Source organism: Perna viridis, chromosome 15, assembly GCF_037379345.1.
Source record: "Perna viridis isolate PV_CMFRI_1.1 ecotype Kerala chromosome 15, ASM3737934v1, whole genome shotgun sequence".
Taxonomy (NCBI): Eukaryota; Metazoa; Mollusca; class Bivalvia; order Mytilida; family Mytilidae; genus Perna; species Perna viridis.
Genome location: NC_142459.1, coordinates 5629878 through 5651154, shown reverse-complemented (window position 1 = coordinate 5651154; position 21277 = coordinate 5629878). Strand labels below are relative to the sequence as shown.

At 35.7% G+C, this 21277-nt stretch overlaps 1 protein-coding gene across 1 annotated transcript; it reads right to left on the bottom strand.

Annotated features, from left to right (window-relative positions):
- Positions 1 to 4194: 4194 nt before the first annotated feature.
- LOC148596688 (uncharacterized) lies at positions 4195 to 16190 on the bottom strand. The gene is made up of 4 exons (XM_088564026.1): positions 16089 to 16190; positions 13838 to 14015; positions 6311 to 6604; positions 4195 to 4762 (listed from the first exon to the last, which is right to left on the bottom strand). Exons 2-4 carry the CDS (start codon positions 13925 to 13927, stop codon positions 4586 to 4588), a joined length of 561 nt encoding a protein of 186 aa, XP_088420152.1. The 5' UTR covers positions 13928 to 14015; positions 16089 to 16190; the 3' UTR covers positions 4195 to 4585.
- Between the last annotated feature and the right edge of the window lie 5087 nt (positions 16191 to 21277).

Sequence of the window (21277 nt, the reverse complement as noted above, 5' to 3'; positions counted from 1 at the left end):
AATAACCAAAATAACACGTACTTAGAAACAAAATCCTATCCCATAAACGGTATTATGTGTGAGTTGCGATATGAAAGTTTCATACGCAGGTGCTAACGTAATGTTACCACTACGGTATGAAAAGTCATCGCTTTTGTCATATACTTTGGTAAATAGTTTTTCTTTTTCATCAATCTCTAGGTGTAAGTAAAGATATGAGGCTGATTTTCACGGTGTTTGTAGTATCCTTTATCTCAAGTGTTTTTAGGGTAGATGCAGTGTATAAAATCGCCGTAACTAGGATTGTATAACGATCTTGCGTCATCTATATTGCGGACGGAAGTTTGCCTGTCCAATTTCTTTACCTTCTTTAGTGTTCCTTTGCCTATCCAATTTCTTTACCCTCTTTACTGTTCATTTGCCTATCCAATTTCTTTACCCTTTTTACTGTTCGTTTTTGCCTATCCAATTTCTTTACCTTCTTTACTGTTCGTTTTCCTATCCAATTTCTTTACCCTCTTTACTGTTTGTTTGCTTATCCATTTTTTTTACATTCTTTACTGTTCATTTGCCTATCCAATTTCTTTACCTTCTTTACTGTTCGTTTACTTATCCAATTTCTTTACCCTATTTACTGTTCGTTTGAGTGGAATTTATGAAGTGAAGTCGATTGCTAAATCATAATCAATATAAAAAAGTACATGTAGAAATAAGGGATACATATTTAAAAAAAGGACTGATCCTATTCCGATTCATCACAATCAAGGATAGTGCATCATTTTTTAATGGTTGGGTAACTTGGTCCCTCTAAAAATCATATGATTTTCTTTTGCGCTTAAAACAAGTGAGATAATACAAGTGAGATAATAACCAATGATAAGAAAAAAAGATATAAACGGGCACAAGAACTACTAAATAAGATACCAGGCAAGTATATTGGAATAAGTAAAAGACAAAAAGAAATATTGGGAGATAATGCTTTTCATTTTTGGCCAAGTTGCAATTTGGCATTTAGGAGGGTGTAATTCGGTCGAGGGGAGGGGTGGATTTATTGATTGATTGTTGTTGTTTATTGCCGTTTCGGCGACCAGGGCCATATCACGGCAAGAACATTTAATGCAAGGAAAATATTAAAAGCAAGATCAAAGTCTCTTCATAAAATAATGAAATTAAAACAAACAGCTATTTACATATAAAAAGGTACATAAAAGGTGAACCTAAGACATAAAATACATATAGAAACATAACTTCGATAAAACATTTAAATTATTGAAAAATCAAGGAAGGTATCCAATTTAGATTTTATTAAATAAGCCGATGTCCCGCAAGAAATCGATAATGTTTTTAGATGAAACGGTCTTGAACAAATCAAATATATTGGCGCAGTCAAAATAATTTTGCCTGATGTTGGCAAAATCCACACAATCTAGAAGAACATCTTTGATAGAGAAAGGGCAATCACATGGGATACACTCAGGTGGAGGATCACCAACAAGCAAATGGCCATGTGTAAATCTAGAATGTCCAATGTGGCATCTAGTCATGACCACTTGCTCTTTGCGATTGCCCGACCCGGATTGATGAACGCCTAGATCGGGTTTTATGGAATTGAGTTTGTTGTGTTCAAGACCGTCCCATCGGTCCTGCCACATCTTTAAAATATATTTCCTTATTAAAGGTTTCAAATCGGTGTATGGCAAACTAACGTTCTTTATTATTTCATTTAATGCCTTCTTGGCAACCCTGTCTACAACTGAATTCCCCTGAATACCAACATTACTGGGTACCCAGAGAAAAACAATCTCTATATCGAATTCCCGAAGTCAATGAATAAAATATAAAATTTGTAAGATAAGAGTGTTTTTCAGTTTGTGATTCTTAATTGCCAAAAGACAGCTCAAAGAGTCAGAACAAATAATAAACTGTGACAGATTAGATTGAGTAATCAATTTAAGTGCTAACAATATGGCTCGAGCTTCAGCTGTGAATATGGAAGCGCTTGATGGCAACCGTTCAGTTACAGTTCTGTCACCATGGACAGCAGCACATGCAACGCTATCGCCATCTTTTGAGCCATCTGTATACACCGTCAAAAAATCTGGATAATTTGCTTTAATTTCAGAAAATTTTTCTTGTAAAAATAAAGGATTGGTATCGGACTTTTTATATTCACGCAGATCAAAAATGAAAGAAGGGTGTGGAAGCTCCCATGGAGGGCATTTCGAAGTAACAACCGGTGTCACTGCATTGGTCTCCAAATGAATTGCTTCCAAATGAGGTTTTATTCGAATTCCAAAAGGAGGGGTTTTACTTTCATGTTTTCGATAAATGTCGACATAAATAAAATTAATGACACAGTCGTAGGCAGGGCTATCTGGGTAGGCCATAAGTTTACTTACATATTGAAGACCTAATTTCAAACGTCTGTCTCCAAGGGAGGGTTCATTTGCTTCGGCATAAAGGCTCTCAATAGGAGAGGTTCTGAAGGCACCAAGGCAAAGTCGCAACCCCTGGTGGTGAACAGCGTCTAAAATTTTAAGGTAAGATTTTTTGGCGGAACCATAAACAATAGATCCATAATCAAGTTTAGACCTAACCAAAGATCTATATAAATTTAATAAAATTGAGGTATCAGCACCCCAATCGGTACTGGACACCATTTTTAAAATATCTAGTGCCTTAAGACACCTAGATTTAAGTAATTTGATATGGGGAAGAAAAGAAAGTTTACTATCAAAAAGTAATCCAAGGAATTTTGTTTCTTCTACTATTTTGATTTTACTACAATAAAGAAAGAGCTCTGGGTCCGGATGCAGCTTTCGCTTAAGACAAAAGTGCATACCAACAATTTTAGAGGTAGAAAACTTAAACCCATTCTCCAAAGCCCATTTCTCAATTCTTTTGAGGCAAAGTTGTAACTGCCTTTCAATATTACTCATATTTTATCCCCTGTAGCAGATCAAAAAGTCGTTTACATACAAGGAACCGTCAATATTGTCCTTCAAAACTTGGGCTAAAATATTAATTTTAATACTGAAGAGAGTGACAGAAAGAATACTTCCCTGAGGAACTCCCATTTCCTGTTCCTTCTCCTCAGAAAAAGTCGAATTTACCCTCACATTAAAATGACGATCTGACAAAAAATTAGACAAGAACAGAGGAAGTCTTCCTTTCAACCCCATATCAAATATATCTTTTAAAATACCATATTTCCACGTCGTGTCATAGGCTTTTTCTAAATCGAAAAAGACCGACACAACATGTTCATTTTTAGCAAATGCATTTCTGATGAGCGTTTCAAACCGGACTAAATGGTCAAGAGTACTTCTGCCTTGCCTAAAACCACACTGAATATTAGTAAGCTGTGCTTCTCAAGGAACCACACAAGGCGATCATTGACCATTCGTTCCATTGTCTTGCAGACGCAGCTTGTCAATGCGATCGGGCGATAATTTGAAGGATCCGTATGATCTTTTCCTGGTTTTGGAATAGGGACTACTGAAGCCGTTTTCCAAATGGACGGAACGTTACCAGAAGTCCATATCTCGTTCATTAACGCAAGAAGTGTATGTAGAGATGGCAATAACTCCAACATTGGTTATTAGATTTTTACAAAAAATTGTTTAATGGTAGATATCATAATTGCCATTTGCCAGAATTTGGCTAAACCTAACCATTTTTGAGTTATTTGCAAAACCTGCTTTTTGACTCCTATGTTCTATTTTTTGCAACAGCAGCCATGTTTTTTGACAGACGTGCTCCAAATGATGACAAAAGCTCATTCGACTCTTCAGGTTAGCTAAAAACTGTAAAATTGCCCATTTTGACAATTAAGTGGAAATTACTCCTTCAAGGGGCCATCCAGTGGATAGTTTTGTAGAGCCTATCAAGCTGAAGGAGTACATTACCTTACGTTTTCCTCTGTCTATAATATTTTTCGAGTTAAAAGTCAAAAACTTTGTGTTGACAGCCATGTTTTATTTGTAGTCACTCTCTATATGTCCATTGGTCAGTGATCATGATTTGTGCAATATTTGGAGAGGATGGTGTACAAATGATAGCAATAGCTCAAATGACCTTTCTTGTCATTGCAGGTTAGGTGAGCATATACAAGTAGTATATAAACACAATCATTTCTTTAAAGTATGGGTCAAAATGAACAAAATTGATTTTTTTATCGTTTATTGTAATATGAATTGTATTTTTTTGGGAAAGATTAGAAATATTCAGACTTAAAATGATAAATTATGCAAGTTATGGCATTAGTAAACTACTGTAAAAAAAGCATACAATTATGTGTATGTACAAATATAGGTTACAACTTGATACCACTAGTCTTCTCTGGGACATAAAAAATTGGCAAACAATAATTGTTGAAGTTTTTACATCTTCTAAGTTAATTAACTAAGATAACACAGTTAGGCTTTAAAAGTGTAAAATAATGTTTATCACAGATTCTTTTCTGTAAAACAACCTAAAATAATTAATACATGTAACTACAATAATTAAGTACAAAACAGTATTTAAAAAAAGTACCAGTAGAAATAAAAGTTGTTATTAATTTAAAGCAATTTCTTCTTGCTCATCTCGGATCATTGTTTTTCTTTTAATAAAAGAGTTTAGATACTTGTAAAAAAAATTTTCGGCACACTGGGCATTTTGACCCCCTCTCCTCCAATTCTGCAGCACAAATGAAACAAATTATATGACCGCAACTTAGAAAAGAATCACAAAATCTGTCTGTACAAACAGTACACTTTGGAATTGGTGGAGCCTTCACAACCTGTAATAAAAAATAATCTTAAATATAACATGTATCTAACCCATATCTTTATGGTTTCACCAATGTATCAATTACATTTTTTGTACCAGTAAGCAATCATATTTTTATCATAATTTCAGTGCAATAACAGATCATATTATAGCCTTTAAAGTTTCATTTCAAATTTAATTGAAAGCAGTGGTGTAGGAGGAGTTGTGTATAAGAGTTTAGTAACCCCTAGGATTGACAAAAGTACAGACACCCCAATCACTATCCCCTGGCGGTACAATAACCTTATAGAGTTTTAATGTCGGTCATTTTGAAAATTGCCACCGGTCAGAAGTTGACATTATATAGAAAAGACAAGTATATCATGTCCTATTTCTACAACCAAGTTTATAATCATTCTGTTGACCCACTGAATTGTAGATTTTTTTTTCCAAACTTTAAAAAATATTAAATGGTCACCATTTAAAAATGGCCAACGATCGTAAGTTGATATTATATGTAGATAGTCAGATAAACCATGTCCTGTTACTCAGCCAAGTTTGGAATTTATTAGTTGAGCAACTGATTTTTGAAGATTTTTTTTCAGTTCTTTTTATGTATTAGGTCTGCAATTTTGAAATGGCAGCCCACCTGGACTTGTTAATATGTGTCCTTAGTTAGACATTTTATCATCTTTATGTTCTATATTTCTACCAACTTGGAATTGATTGGTTGAGCGGCTGATTTTTAGGAATTTTTTTATATTTTTTTTTTCAAAATTTTGTCGATTGCCATTTTGAAACGTCGAACGACCAACGGTTCTGTGTCGATGTTGCACAACTTCAGGTGGGTCTTTTTTTGGTGCCAAGTATAGTAGCAATTATTTCAACCATTTCAGAGGACACCAAGAACAATTTAGTGGTTAGAAGAATAACTAGAGGCTCCTAGAAGCCTGAATCGCTCACATGAATCAAAGCCTAAAAATGCTAGCTATTTTAAAAATCACTGGTTAAAAATTTGGATAGAATATGGCCATTGTCACTAATTGCCAACTTCTAAAAATCTCCATTGGGAATTTTGAACATGAAAGAAGCGTGAAACAAATGTTCATGGTATTTGTTTGCATTATTCATGATTAATATCACTAATACTTTTCTGGTTCCTTACCGCATCCAAGATTTCTTTGTTAAACCTTTCTATTATAAAACAATAATTTGTTTCTATCTAAAATGATAAGACAATAATTTGTTTCTATCCAAAATGATAAATAGGATTGGTGACAATCAGGTGAGAAGATGGAAGCCATCAACTTATAGCCACAGCGACCATGTTGGTTGGTCAGCAGCCATGATTGGTGCAATCGTGATAGAGAACATTCTAGAGATAATTCGATGTGTGCAAAATTTCAAAGCAATCCCTTCAGTGGTTTTATAGAAGATTACATACAGACGACAGACAAAAGAGACAACAAGCTATGGCAATAGCTTACATGAACCTTTGGGTCAGATGAGCTTAAAATGTTCAAATCAATGTCACCAACACCCCCCACTTCGTTTGAGGAAATTAATAAATAAATGTTACCACTGGTGAAGATTCTGAACCATAGCTATGGTCCTGGTTAAAAGGTAATGTCCGATCAGGATCACTGGATACTGTTACTGGATTAATATGTGGAGAATTTAATGCAGGAATTCCAGGTAGGACTTCTTGACTATTTTGGGAATTCAATACTGGGATGTCAGCTCCTTGTTCTTGGTTGCTAATTGGAGAATTAAAAATGGCAGTATCAGGTAGGGCATCATCAGAACTACTATCTGTAACCACTACTGGGTCATCGTCCATTCCAGTTCCTAGCAGGTCAGGTAATTCAAAATCCTGACAAGAAAAAAATAAATACAAAATGTATAAAGTATATATAAAGTAAATATAATGTAGCTCTTTATCTTATCCCAATGTTATCATTCGCATTACACCTTACCAACCGAATGTCTTGTTATTTCCCATAACAATTGAAGATAGTATCACAAGATGTGAGCAACATGACATGTGAACAAAGCTAGCCAGAATCATATGTTTTATTCCTGCATAAAATTGGCATTGTGCATGAAACCTTTAGCAATTTACATTTATTTGCAATAAGAAATCAACAATGTGCGGCTTGTGCCTATGAACAGTATTAAACTGAATTTTAAAATCACTGCTTATAGGGGTTGTGTCACATACACTTATTCAGCATCTTATCATTATCTAAAATGTTTAATACCTTTCATTCAAATTATTATTAAATTTAAATATAAATTATAATTCTAAGAGGTTTTCAATTTTCATATTTTTAATTTATTATTTTACATGAAATAGACAAAACATTGGCCCAGGGGGCCTTAATTACTCTGAAGATACGATATTTTGAAAGACAAGGTAATAGACAACATTGAACAAGTTTTGAAAATGCTTTGACCAATAGTGATGACAATTGTCCACTTAACCCTCCAGATCAAAGCATCTCTAAAACTACAGGATAAATCTATAATCTTATAAAATTTTACAGAACATATTGACAGCTATTAGAAATCATTAAACCCTTCCAAAAAACAAGAGCCTCCCAAAATCCTGCATCACTTTCCTGACTTAAGAGACACTGTAAATGACAACCAAATGAACATTTGAGCAAGCAGAGCATTTTTTTTAATAATATATTTGTAAATTGGTTTAAAATTTTAAGGCGAAAACTTCCACAGCACAGTCCTGATATTTCAAGAGCAATAATTTCTATGATTGATTGTTGTTGTTTATTGCCGTTTCGGCGACCAGGGCCATATCACGGCAAGAACATTTAATGCAAGGAAAATATTAAAATTAAGATCAAAGTCTCTTCATAAAATAATGAACTTAAAACAAGCAGCTATTTACATATAAAAAGGTACATAAAAGTTGAACCTAAGACATACAATACATATAGAAACATAAATTCGATACAACATTTAAAATATTGAAAAACTAAGGAAGGTATCCAATTTAGATTTTATTAAATAAACCGATGTCCCGCAAGAAATCGATGATGTTTTCAGATGAAACGGTCTTGAACAAATCAAACATATTGGCGCAGTCAAAATAATTTTGCCTGGTGTTGGCAAAATCCACACAATCTAGAAGAACATCTTTGATAGAGAAAGGGCAATCACATGGGATACACTCAGGTGGAGGATCACCAACAAGCAAATGACCATGTGTAAATCTAGAATGTCCAATGCGGCATCTAGTCATGACCACTTGCTCTTTGCGATTGCTCGACCCGGATTGATGAACGCCTAGATCGGGTTTTATGGAATTGAGCTTGTTGTGTTCAAGACCGTCCCATCGGTCCTGCCACATCTTTAAGATATATTTCCTTATTAAAGGTTTAAAATCGGTGTATGGCAAACTAACGTCCTTTATTATTTCATTTAATGCCTTCTTGGCAACCCTGTCTACAACTGAATTCCCCTGAATACCAACATGACTGGGTACCCAGAGAAAAACAATCTCTATATCGAATTCCCGAAGTCGATGAATAAAACATAAAATTTGTAAGATAAGAGTGTTTTTCAGTTTGTGATTCTTAATTGCCAAAAGACAGCTCAAAGAGTCAGAACAAATAATAAACTGTGACAGATTAGATTGAGTAATCAATTTAAGTGCTAACAATATGGCTCGAGCTTCAGCTGTGAATATGGAAACGCTTGATGGCAACCGTTCAGTTACAGTTCTGTCACCATGGACAGCAGCACATGCAACGCTATCGCCATCTTTTGAGCCATCTGTATACACCGTCAAAAAAACTAGATAATTTGCTTTAATTTCAGAAAATTTTTCTTCTAAAAATAAAGGATTGGTATCGGACTTTTTATATTCACGCAGATCAAAAATGAAAGAAGGGTGTGGAAGCTCCCATGGAGGGCATTTCGAAGTAACAGCAGGTGTCACTGCATTGGTCTCCAGATGAATTGCTTCCAAATGAGGTTTTATTCGAATTTCAAAAGGAGGGGTTTTGCTTTCATGTTTTCGATAAATGTCGACATAAATAGGATTAATGACAAAGTCGTAGGCAGGGCTATCTGGGTAGGCCATACGTTTACTTACTTATTGAAGACCTAATTTCAAACGTCGGTCTCCAAGGGAGGGTTCATTTGCCTCGGCATAAAGGCTCTCAATAGGAGAGGTTCTGAAGGCACCAAGGCAAAGTCGCAACCCCTGGTGGTGAACAGCGTCTAAAATTTTAAGGTAAGATTTTTTGGCGGAACCATAAACAATAGATCCATAATCAAGTTTAGACCTAACCAAAGATCTATATAAATTTAATAAAATTGAGGTATCAGCACCCCAATCGGTACTGGACACCATTTTTAAAATATCTAGTGCCTTAAGACACCTAGATTTAAGTAATTTGATATGGGGAAGAAAAGAAAGTTTACTATCAAAAAGTCCATTCGTTCCATAGTCTTGCAGACGCAGCTTGTCAATGCGATCGGGCGATAATTTGAAGGATCCGTATGATCTTTTCCTGGTTTTGGAATAGGGACTACTGAAGCCGTTTTCCAGATGGACGGAACGTTACCAGAAGTCCATATCTCGTTCATTAACGTAAGAAGTGTATGTAGAGATGGATCAGGAAGATGTTTCAAAAGTTGATAGTGAATACTATCTAGCCCACTAGCGGTATCGTGGGCTTTAGCCAGTGACGATTTTAGTTCCTCTATAGAAAATTGAGAGTTGTAGGATTCAGCATTATTTGACTTGAAGTTTAATTTTGTCTTTTCTGCAGATGATTTAATTTTTTGAAAATCCGGTTTGTAGTTAGTTGAGGATGAATGTTTAGCGAATGTTTCAGCTAGCTTATTGGCGATATCTTTTTCGTTGGTTAGAGTGGTATTACCAACTTTAAGGTGTTTCACTGAAGAATTCGAATTTTTTCCTTGTACTTTTCTAATAAAATTCCATACTTTATTGAGGGGAGTGTGAGATTTAATACTAGAAACAAAATTTTTCCAAGAGGTTCGTCTGGCTTGTTTACATGTACGTCGAGCTTTTGCTCGAAATATTCGGAAGTTTGACAGATTTGCTGGTGTAGGATTTTTGTCAAACCGGCGATGGGCCTTGTTGCGTTCTTCGATCGCTTTGTCGCACTCATCAGTAAACCATGGTTTACTAGGCCTTTTTGGATTTGTAGAGGTTTTAGGTATTGTTTTATTAGCAATTGATGTCAGTCTTTCATTAAATAATAAAATGGGATCTTCAACATCCTTCATCGTTTCTAATCGTAATTCTTCAAGACAGTGGGCTTCAAATGAAGCCCAATCTGCTTTCTCAAGTTTAAAACGAGGTTGACGTTCCTCCGTTTTCGAGGATAAATGCTCCAAAATAATTGGAAAATGATCACTCCCGCACAAGTCATCATGAATTTGCCATGTAAACTCTGAAAGTACGAGAGGATCACAAATGCTTAAATCAATAGAAGAATACGATCCATTGCCTGAATGAAGGAACGTTGAAGATCCGTCATTAAATATGCACAAATCTTCTTGTTGAAGGAGCTCCTCAACTTTTTTACCTTTATCATTCGTATGATTACTTCCCCATAAAGGATTATGAGCATTAAAGTCACCCAAAATAATAAATGGTTTGGGCAACTGCTTAACCAAATCAACTAATTTATTTCTGCACAAAATTGAATTTGGGGGAATGTAAATGGAACAAACGGTTATGGTTTTATCAAGGGATAACCGAACGGCCACTGCTTGTAGATCGGTAGTTAAAGGAACTGAACTATGTATTACTCTGTCCCTAATAAAAATGGTAGATCCACCAGCAGCTCGTTCATTTGCCTCAGCAAATGTACTATACATTGTATATCCTTTTACGGAAATTTGATCCGTTTCTTTTAAATGAGTCTCCTGGAGACATAATGCAACTGGTAAAATAGACTGAACAAGAAGAGTTAATTCCAAAATATTAGCCTTTAAACCTCGACAATTCCATTGAAGTAATTTGGCCATTTTTATGGGTGACGAATGGGGGATATTTTCTCTGACTTGGATCCGCGACCACTACTCGATGACCTTCTAGTACGAGTGCCACCATTAAGGTCAATTCGAATTGACTGAGCGCGCTGCTCCTTGTATTTTTTCATGGCAACAGGATCTGTTTGGTCAATCTGATCAAGGTCGGGACCCAGCCAGTTTTCACCTGGACAAAGTCCATGATCTGTTGTTTCCATGTCAGACTCGGAATCCGAGTCCGACACCACAGGCGACACAATCTGTCGCCTAGACTTGGATTTCTCCAAGTCCTCCACACGAAAATTCCCCAACTTTTTGGGGGGTTGGACATTCTTCTGTTGAGATTTGGAAGACGATGACTGTTGTGATGATGGAGATGATTTTGAAGATGATCCGGAATTTTGGGATGACTGAGTCTGGGAACATTGGTGAGATTTCTTAGCTCTGGCCTTTTTAATTTCCTCTAAACATTTTTTGGATGGTTTCATTATTTTGGTGAATACCTCAGTGGGCAGTTTGGCAAGACCATTGATATCCTCTTTCCAACTCATGATTGTCTGCACCTCAACAGTCGAGGACAGACAAACACGCTTTGCAACACTAGCATAAGATGTTTTGCCAGATGCAAGAAAATTGTTGGAAAGGGACCACTTCTGGCGAGCTTCACTATATGAAATTTTGTTTTCAGTTTTTATCTTTAAAATATCTTTTTCTTTCTTATAAAGACGGCAATCTTTAGATGATGACATGTGAGCTTCCTCACAGTTTCTGCATTTCATATCTTTTCTGCAGTCGATTCCCTCGTGTCCTTCTTCAGAGCATCGGAAACAAAACAGTTTTCCTCTACACTGGCCCTTTCCATGCCCAAACTTCTGGCATTTAAAACACCGAAGTGGGTTAGGAATATACAGACTGACAGCTGTCCTGTATGGACCAATGTAGACATGAGATGGCACTGAAGTGGAACTAAATGTTAACAGGATTGTTCTCATTGGTGTGGTTGCATCTGCACGTCGAGAAGTAAACCTTTTCACTGACTTAACGCCTTGTGATTTCAGTTCCTCACAGATCTCTTCATCAGTCAAGGCGTCGAGGTCTCGACCCCGGTATTTAGGGACACCCTGTGACTGATTTAGTGACTTGTGTGCAGATGAAACCACATCAAGGTCACCAATCCTGGTTGATTTTAACAATTTTTAACAAATTTGATGATTGGCCAGGTCTGAGGCATTCAATTAAAATTCCTGATCTTATTTTCTTTGTATCTTTAACATCACCAGCTACACCCTTGATAGTTTTCTGTATTAAAAAAGGAGAAAGGTCATTAACATTTTTGTCTTTATCTTTTGCAGAAATTACAATAAATCTTGGCCAGTTTTTATCACTTTCGTCAGAAGAATTGCAGACATCACTTTTTCGTTTTTTTGAAGAAGAAACATTGGACTCCCCGTTGTTTTATGTCGCCATGTTAAGTTTTAGTAAGTTTCATCGTCTCTGTTCCCCACCCGCCACCGAGTGCCAACACGGGCGATGCTAGGACTCTACGGATTTCCAGCAGATAGCATCAGGGATTCCAGAGACGACATACTCGAACAGAGCGTATCTATCAATGGCGCATAGACAGCGTACTACTCGATTGACCCATGAGCCACCGCCTTCTTCATTTGCCATTTGTAAGCTTTTGAAAATCTTAGAAACATTGGATTTAACAAAATGCCATCAGTAAAGCAGGTGGACAAATGAAGGGCATGGCGTGACCAGCCGATTGATCGAACCGGGTCCATCCGATCTCCCGTTTAGATGACCTAAGAGCCGAGTAGCATATACAGCCGTATCCTCGATCATCCAGCCATCGATGACACGGGGGTTACGTCACGACTGGAGTCTAGATACGACCTTCATCCACTAGGACCTCCTCGCCCACCAATAACTCACGGGTTGCAACTCACGGCAAACAAGTAGGTGAACCCACTTTTTATTTTAAACACCGGGCCCACGGTCGATGTTCGGATCGCTTTAGTCTGGCCTCTAACCTTTGACCTTTCCAGCATGGGTAACCCTACCAGGAGAAAAAACTCCAGCTGGCATAGCTCTTAGGATCACTGAGGCACGCAAGCCCCCCTACCACGACAAGGATAGCGATCCACAGGGGGGCAATAATTTCTACCAAAACATAAAACAATTTTACCAAATGAATTAGCTTGACATTTAAGCAAGCAAAAGCTTTTTATTATCTCCAAAGGTTTTCAATTTATAATGCGAAAACATTAAAAAATGTATTTTTAATCCAACACTTTTAGAGGTCATGTCAAAAAGTTTGATTCTGAACAATTTGTGCTTTGTAGTCAATTTGGATGTACCTAACACTTACCTTATGAATTTAAGCCTTTACAATTATGACAATAGGTTTTAATGTAGCCAGTAATTTTGCAAGATGCTATATTTTGCTATATTTCTAATGACCTTACAGTCACGAAAATAAAAACTCACTAAATTTAGGTTTGCCATACATTTGTTTTAGAGAATTGAAAGTCATCTTAAATGGAATACCCCCGTTTTTGTTAAAAATCATGAAATGTGTGGTCCGGAAAAAAAACTAACTATACTATAGTACAATTTAGGTACATTATTGGAAAAAATTTAAAAAGAAAAAAATCCATTACTCGAGCATGGACACTTAAAATCGTGTTAGTTGCAAGAGGAGAAGATGTGTACCAACATGGAAAGAGGAGGAATGGTACAAGTCACCGTGTTTGTGCTGTGTATCAAACTGGAAACCAACCCCTTCAGAGTAAAAGTAAGAAATCTGTTAAAAATATTTTTCCACACCTGCCTGCCACCTAATGTTCAATCCACTTCACCCACTTTGTGACAAAAACTGCATTTAATCACAGCTATGACACCCATGTTTTTGAAACCAATCAATAATTTTGTAAAAGACACAATAGAAAACAGCTGCACTAAATTTTAGTATATTTAACCAAGTGTTTTCTAGATTTTGAAAAAAATTAGTAGAGGTATCAAGTGATGACAGAAGCTCACAGGGCTTTCTAATAACTTTTATTTAACTTACTATTTGGGAAAAACAATTACTTTCCTTTTTGAAGTATATCTCCATATGTGCTATCCCATCTGAAATCAACAACTCTAGTTCCATCCCCATTTTGACTTCTTATCTGTACATAACGAAAACCATCATAATACACCATCCTAAACTAATCTTCACATAAGCTTTTCTTTGTGGTGTCTTCCTATTTAGCCAAATAAGAATAATATACATATGACATAAAGAGGTGTAGTTCTTTTAGTTTTATTTTTTCACAAAATAGGACAAGGTATACAATTTTTTTACAACAGATTTGGCAATTATATTAAAGAAAATGAAAGAACCACAGTGAGCAAGATCACAGTACCCCCACACCTTCCAAAATATATTGTGGTGGTTACAACAATCTTCACCTTTACCTTTAACTTCCTGAAAATTTATACCTTTTGAAGAAATTAACTGAAAATCAATTACATCCAAGTCTGTACAATAATAAACCATTTCTCAAAGTTTTGTGAAAAAAAAATGCCAAAATACAAAACAGTTTCATATAAACAAGTTAAAACTTTCACTGTCTTGTGTTATATCCAATAAGGAGGTGCATGACATTGATCAAAATAAAACTTCAGACTATTGAAGAATTATTATAGAAAAGATTTCCAGGTTTCAAAATAGTTGTTAAAACATTCTTAATTTTGTGTCTGTGACTTTGGTTTTGATCTTGGAGAAAATGAACAATTTTTCTAGTAACTGTTTATTTCAGTTGGTTAAAAATGTCATTAACTGATTGAATTTTCCTGCAATATTGCTAAGGGAGGTAATTTGTGTCCAAATATGCCAATTTTGATTACTTTTGAAAACGAAACATCCTCTTTTTTTCTAATGCAATGTACTAGTCAATGTAAAAAACTAACAAAATTTCAATGACAAAATTTTTATTAACACCCATTTTTTTATTGAAATTTTCCATTTTCTTCAACATTTCAATGAAATTCAACCAACCCTTGGAGTTATTTATTATGAAAATGAGTTGGGAAGTCAAAATTCCAAAAACATGTCATGACATATTTAGTTTTAAAGAAAATTCAATGACAAGAAAAAATTGCTCAAGGGTCATGTACCTCCTTAAACATGTTAAACACTCATCAGAGATGCTCAAGTCAGAAGTTGTAAGGCACCAGTAAACTGGAAGATGAGCACAATATAAAATTAAAAAAAATGACAAACAGGGTGCCAAATTCTAAACTAAGAGCACCTTATGTCTGAGAATAGAATAATCTTAGGATTTAAAGAAGAGGCCCTTAGAAGCCTGAATCGCTCATCTGACTCAAAGTGCACAATTTGACTAAAAATTGTCAGTTATTGAAAAAATGACAAGTTGAAAATTTGAAGGGAAATGTCAAATTAAAAAAATATTGTCACTGCCATTCAACTTAGCATACCATGTTTTCGATGTATACCAAATTTCATTGAATCATGAGCAACATGAAAATATATGCAATTAAATGACTGCCAACTTGAAAATGGCTAATCAGAAAATAATGTTTCATCAGCATTCAACTTGGTATACCATGTTTCTTAAAAATCTGACTTACTTATTAATTTGGCAGGGAAAAGGGTAGCAATCTTGAAAATGGCTGCTCAGAAAAAGTTTTGGTCGTTGACATTCAACTAAGCATATCAATTTTACTACTAAAACATATCATTTTTCACTTCTAAGCAATGGTTGGTGGCAACATTTAGCCAAATAAGCATTTGACCCCTATGTTCTATATTTAGCTATGCTGGCCATCTTGGTTGGTGGTCGGCCATACATTTCACTATTTTTTTTATTTTGCAGCAAAGTTTCAAAACAATCCCTTCACTGGATCTTAAGACAATGAGTTTTTATGACTAAAGGGCAATAACTCTAAGGAGTTACAACTTCCACTAAATTTTGCAGAGCTTTTTATGCTGAAGAAGAAAAGTTGCTTCGGTGTTCCTCTATCTATTATACTTTTTGAACTATAAGCCAAAAACTACGTTTTGATCCCTTTTTCTTTTTTAAGACACAGCAGCCATAAATTTCACGAACTTGGTAGGGGACATTATAGACATGTGGCATACAAAAATTCAACGCTATCCCTTCAGTGGTTTCAGAGAAGAAGATTCTTAAAGAAAAGTTAATAGACAACATATGACAGGTGGAAAACGGTCGCCAAGTGATGGCAATAGCTCATCTGACCCTTTGGGTAGGTGAGCTAATAATTCAGAAATTTCAACAGTATAAGGTACATACAGAAATGGAGTGTTCTTTTCCATTTTTCTTTGTCCTTACAAGCTTAACAATTTCTAGTAAGCTGTTTGCATCTGTACTTGTGGAACAAGAAGTCTGCTCTGAACATACACCTGTAAATATAACAAGAGGCTCCTAGGAGCTTGAAATGCTCACCTGACTCAAACTGTACAATTTGCCTCAAAAACATCATCTATTTAAAAAATAACTAGTTAAAAATTTGAATGGAAATCAGAGATTTTGTGCACACAAAAAAATGTGAGAAACAAATGTTCACATGGTTCCTGGACTTGTATTTGTCTGCATTATATATATTCTAATGCCTCACCCAATTCTTATTCCACATATAGGATTTCTTTGTTAAACCTTTCTATTGATATTTATTCTAAAATGATGGGTTCAATTGGTGACAATCAAGTAAAAATGTAGCCAAATCAGCATTTTAAGAGTTATATTCTATCTTTAGCTATGGTGGCCATCTTGGTTGGTCAGAAGCAATATATTTCAAAAACTTTGTACAAGACATCCTAATAATGAAGTATTCAAGTTATAAATGAATTCCTTCTGTGGTTTTAGAAAAGAAGATCTTTAATGTAAAGAAAAGTTAATGGACAGATGACGGTTTGTTTGTTTGTTGGGGTTTAACGTCCGAGCAGCAATATTTCAGCTATATTCAGACAATGAACATGAAATGGATGATAAAATGAACATGAAATGAAAAAAAAAGGATGGGTCACAAGGATAATAGGGTCGACAAATTTTGACTGCCACTGGAAAAAGGGGGATGGGTAAGGTCGGGCAATTTAGCCTCCTGTGGCGGAGCGCAAAGGTTCCTACTCCTATCGAATACCACAGCAGGGTTCTTTAACGTGCGAGGAACGTGGCATCTTTCCCAACACGGTGCACCACTATGGTTTGCGGTCAGGTTTTCCGTATTATAGCCTGACAACCCCAGCATGTAACATGCCAGGGGTACCCCATTCCACCACTTGGGGCACACATCCCAGTTGCTCTGTGGGCAGATCGTCCTAGCCCCCGGCTAGGGTTCTGAGCACTATTTAGTCGCCTTATACGACAAGCTTAGCGCTGCTGCAGGCCTATTCTTTTAACACCCGGACCTGCACGGGGCGACAGATGACAGACCTCAAGTGATGGCAATAGTTCACATGATTCTTTGGGTCATGTGAGCTAATTATAACTACATGTAGTTGTCATGTTACCATTAAAATTTTGGTGGTTCTATTTAAAATGTTTTTAAAATAAATGATTTGTAATTATCATTGAGAAATTAACAAAAGAAAACATGATACCAAGCACAGAATAATGTACATGCATATGTACATGATATATCCATAACAAATTTAAAGCCTAAAATATATATGTACTGGTCTAAGTATGGGCCCAAAGTTCTAGTTTTGGATAGTGAGATAAACAAAACAATGAGTAACATTATAAAGTTGAACACAAACTTTGCTGGCCACTTAATAATTGTCATGTCTTAATTGGTACAGGTATCTACCAATTGTGTCCACAGGAAATCCCATTACAAATCTAAAATATATATTATAACACTTGGCTAGCAAATAAATTACCATGAGGAACATATTGTGGAACCCATCTTTCATCTCCTTGCAGGAGCATTAACTCTGTATTTCCTGCTAACAGTAGAAAATAATCCTCGTCTATTTCCACCCCATCACTGTTTAATACTATTGCTAATGGTTCATCACCAGTCATGAATTTTTCTTTGCCTGAATTGAAAACTACATAAATCATTCAGTATCTTTTTGTGCATCTGGTTCAATTACTTCCTTCAGTTCCCTTTATATACTACATGTATCTTACAAAACAAAAGATATAATTTACATAAATTTCAATGTCTTTTAATGAAAGCTGCTTAACTTTTGTTTTGTTTTAGATTAAAAAGTTTCTTTTGAAAAGACTGGGTAATCTTGTTTGATTGGAATAATTATTTTGCCTTTTGGCCAGTGGAACCTACATGTATTTGAAAAAGATTAAACATTATTAAGCATCATCAAACTAGTTATTTTTAAAATCATTTTCATCAATGTTTTCTTCAGATTCTCTAATTTCAGTTTATATTTCTTACTGTACAAATGAATTACTCATTTTTAATTCATAAATTTGGCCAAACTAACTTTAAAAATTTTTACATTTTTTTCCGCTATAATTTAAAACTCCTAACATCTGATATGCACCAAAAGGAACCTAATATCCAAAGCAGTTATGGAATTTAATTGTCTCAAAAAATAGGTTACCCTGGGTGTAAATATGCAATATTTTCTCTATATTTCTATACAAATTATTCAAAAAATTGTTCAGTTTATCTCAACTTCAACTGCCTTGCAAAGTATGAAAAAATAGGTTGCAAAGAGTTGGCCAGGTCAACATATTTTTTCATTCTTTGCAGCCAGTTGATGTTAAAATAAAGTCTGCAGAACAATTTAGGTTTGGTACTCAATTGTACTTATTTGTACTATACTGGAACATTATGAAAAACATCTGAATTATACTTAACTATACTTAACTAAAGTCTGAAAATTTTGAAAATAATTATGGAAGTATCCCTCATGTAGCAGCGGAGAAATTTATTAAGATATTTACAATAAGGTAAATACATCCTGAAAAAATAGGGCATCTAATGGGACATAATATGATATTCTGCCATGTAAAATCCAAAATTCAAAGTCAATAATTACATGAAATTTTAAATATTTTTCAGATTAAGCTGAAAATTTAACTTGGTCTTTATTTTATTGCATTTTACAGCTGTGTAAAATATAAGGCAATCCCTTAAAGGCCTTGAGGTGCTTTAAACTTATCACATAGACACTCAAAAATACATTCACTTTAGTTCTTCAAAGTGACCCAACTCAAAAAACATTTCTCAGATTAACCTGGAAATTAAACTTGACCTTTATCTAATTGTACTTTACAGCTGTGCAAAATACAATTCAAATCCCTTGACACGTTTTCAAGTTATCATCTGGAAACTGTGCGGGGGACAGATGAACAGACAGACACCGAACCAAACGGAGGATATAACATAATATCTCACCACTTGATGTGGCAGGGTATAAAAATACTAAGGCTAATGGTTAACAGGAAGTTGTTGTGCCTTTGACCCTAGAAGGGGGCTCAAGTCACCTAGTCAGTCACATACCTAATATGTCAGATTTCCCTTTAACAGAAGTCGAGAAATCTGTTTAAGGTTTGTGGATGCATAAATTTGTGGTTTAGACAACTTTATCATTCAAATCGATGAAAAATTTCCATTTCATTGGGTACTAAATTGTTGTGATTTTGTGAACTATATAAATACATGAAAAAAAACATAGGTAATCTGTCTGCTCACCTTGTTACATAGTATTTTTGATAAGCAGGAATGGACTTAAACCTTTCAATGTTTTATTTGGTCATCCACGAAGAAAAAGGAGGTCGCAGTCTGCATTCAAAGCCTGCATTGTGCTTAAAGCTTTCCTTTTGACAGGCAGCGTCCTAACATGTCGATTAACTCTCCTTGTTATTAAGTATAAAGTAACTATTTTTCAGCAGTAAAATATTGGTAATGTAAGTGGTCATCCATCCAGAAAATATAGATCACAGCCAGCATCCAAAGCATGCATTGTGCTTAGCATCACTAGATGCACCTACCATACCAGTATCATTTATGTGCCACTTGCCAGTCTTTAACCATTCTTCTGTAAGTGGTCATCCATCCAGAAAATATAGGTTGCAGCCAGCATCCGAAGCATGCGTTGTGCTTAGCATCACTAGGTGCACCTACCATACCAATATTATTGATGTGGCATTTGCAAGTAAGCGTGTATGGATCTTAACCATTCTTCTCTAAGTGGGTGCGGACGCCAATGCCAGGGGTATCACATAAGCCCCCTCCCCTTCGTGTTTTTGTTTGTTTGTTGGGGTTTAACGTCCGAGCAGCGATATTTCAGCTATATTCAGACAACGAACATGAAATGAATGATTAAATGAACATGAAATGAAAAAAAAGGGTGGGTCACAAGGATAATAGGGTCGACAAATTTTGATTGCCACTGGAAAAAGGGGGATGGGTAAGGTCGGGCAATTTAGCCTCCTGTGGCGGAGCGCAAAGGTTCCTACTCCTATCGAATACCACAGCAGGGTTCTTTAACGTGCGAGGAACGTGGCATCTTTCCCAACACGGTGCACCACTATGGTTGCGGTCAGGTTTTCCGTATTATAGCCTGACAACCCCAGCATATAACACGCCAGGGGTACCCCATTCCACCACCTGGGGCACACATCCCAGTTGCTCTGTGGGCAGAGCGCCTAGCCCCCGGCTAGGTTTCTGAGCACTATTTAGTCGCCTTATACGACAAGCTTAGCGCTGCTGCAGGCCTATTCTTTTAACACCCGGACCTGCACGGGGCCCCCTTCGTGAGGTGAGCTAAAATGTACTTATATTTGTTAATCAAGTCTTGAAATGAGTGCACGACAACTGCTTTTCTTGTCATTCTATTTTGACTGTATATTTTTAGCGGAATCTGTACTTTATCCTTGAATGAGAAAAAAGAACAAAACCTTGAGACGTTCCATGAAATCAAAACTACAATAAACATGTATAATTTAAGATACTGAACTTGAAGAGCTGAGAAGTAATGGCAGAAAATGCAAAAGCAAAAAAAAAATTTCTCAATCATGCAAAAATATGACAAACTTGTTAAAAATTGACAATTTTTACCTTTAAAAATCGAAACTGCAATAAAATTTCAGGCAACAACAAAATATTTGCTACGCCTGACACATATGTGTTGTCTATTTTAAACTCACCAGAGACCTCTATATATGAAGCCAAGAGTTGCAATTTTGATATCTTTACCATGATTACACCCAACCTGTATAACATCCCAGTTGGGATATATTCCTATGGGGTTATTCCCAATCTGATGACCTACTTACAAAACAAACAAAACGATTTCCAGATGACTGTTAGCAGGGTTTGAAGACTTGGTTTAGCCTTGATTGGCAAATCGTTACCCCCAACTGGCCCCTTGATCACTTGAAGTATTTTTGGACATTTTAACCATTTATATGAAGTATTTTTGTGGTTTCCCTAAGTAGCAAATTATAAAAACTTTCCATGCGTTGTTATGGAACCCATATCTGTAATATGCACATATATTTGTCAT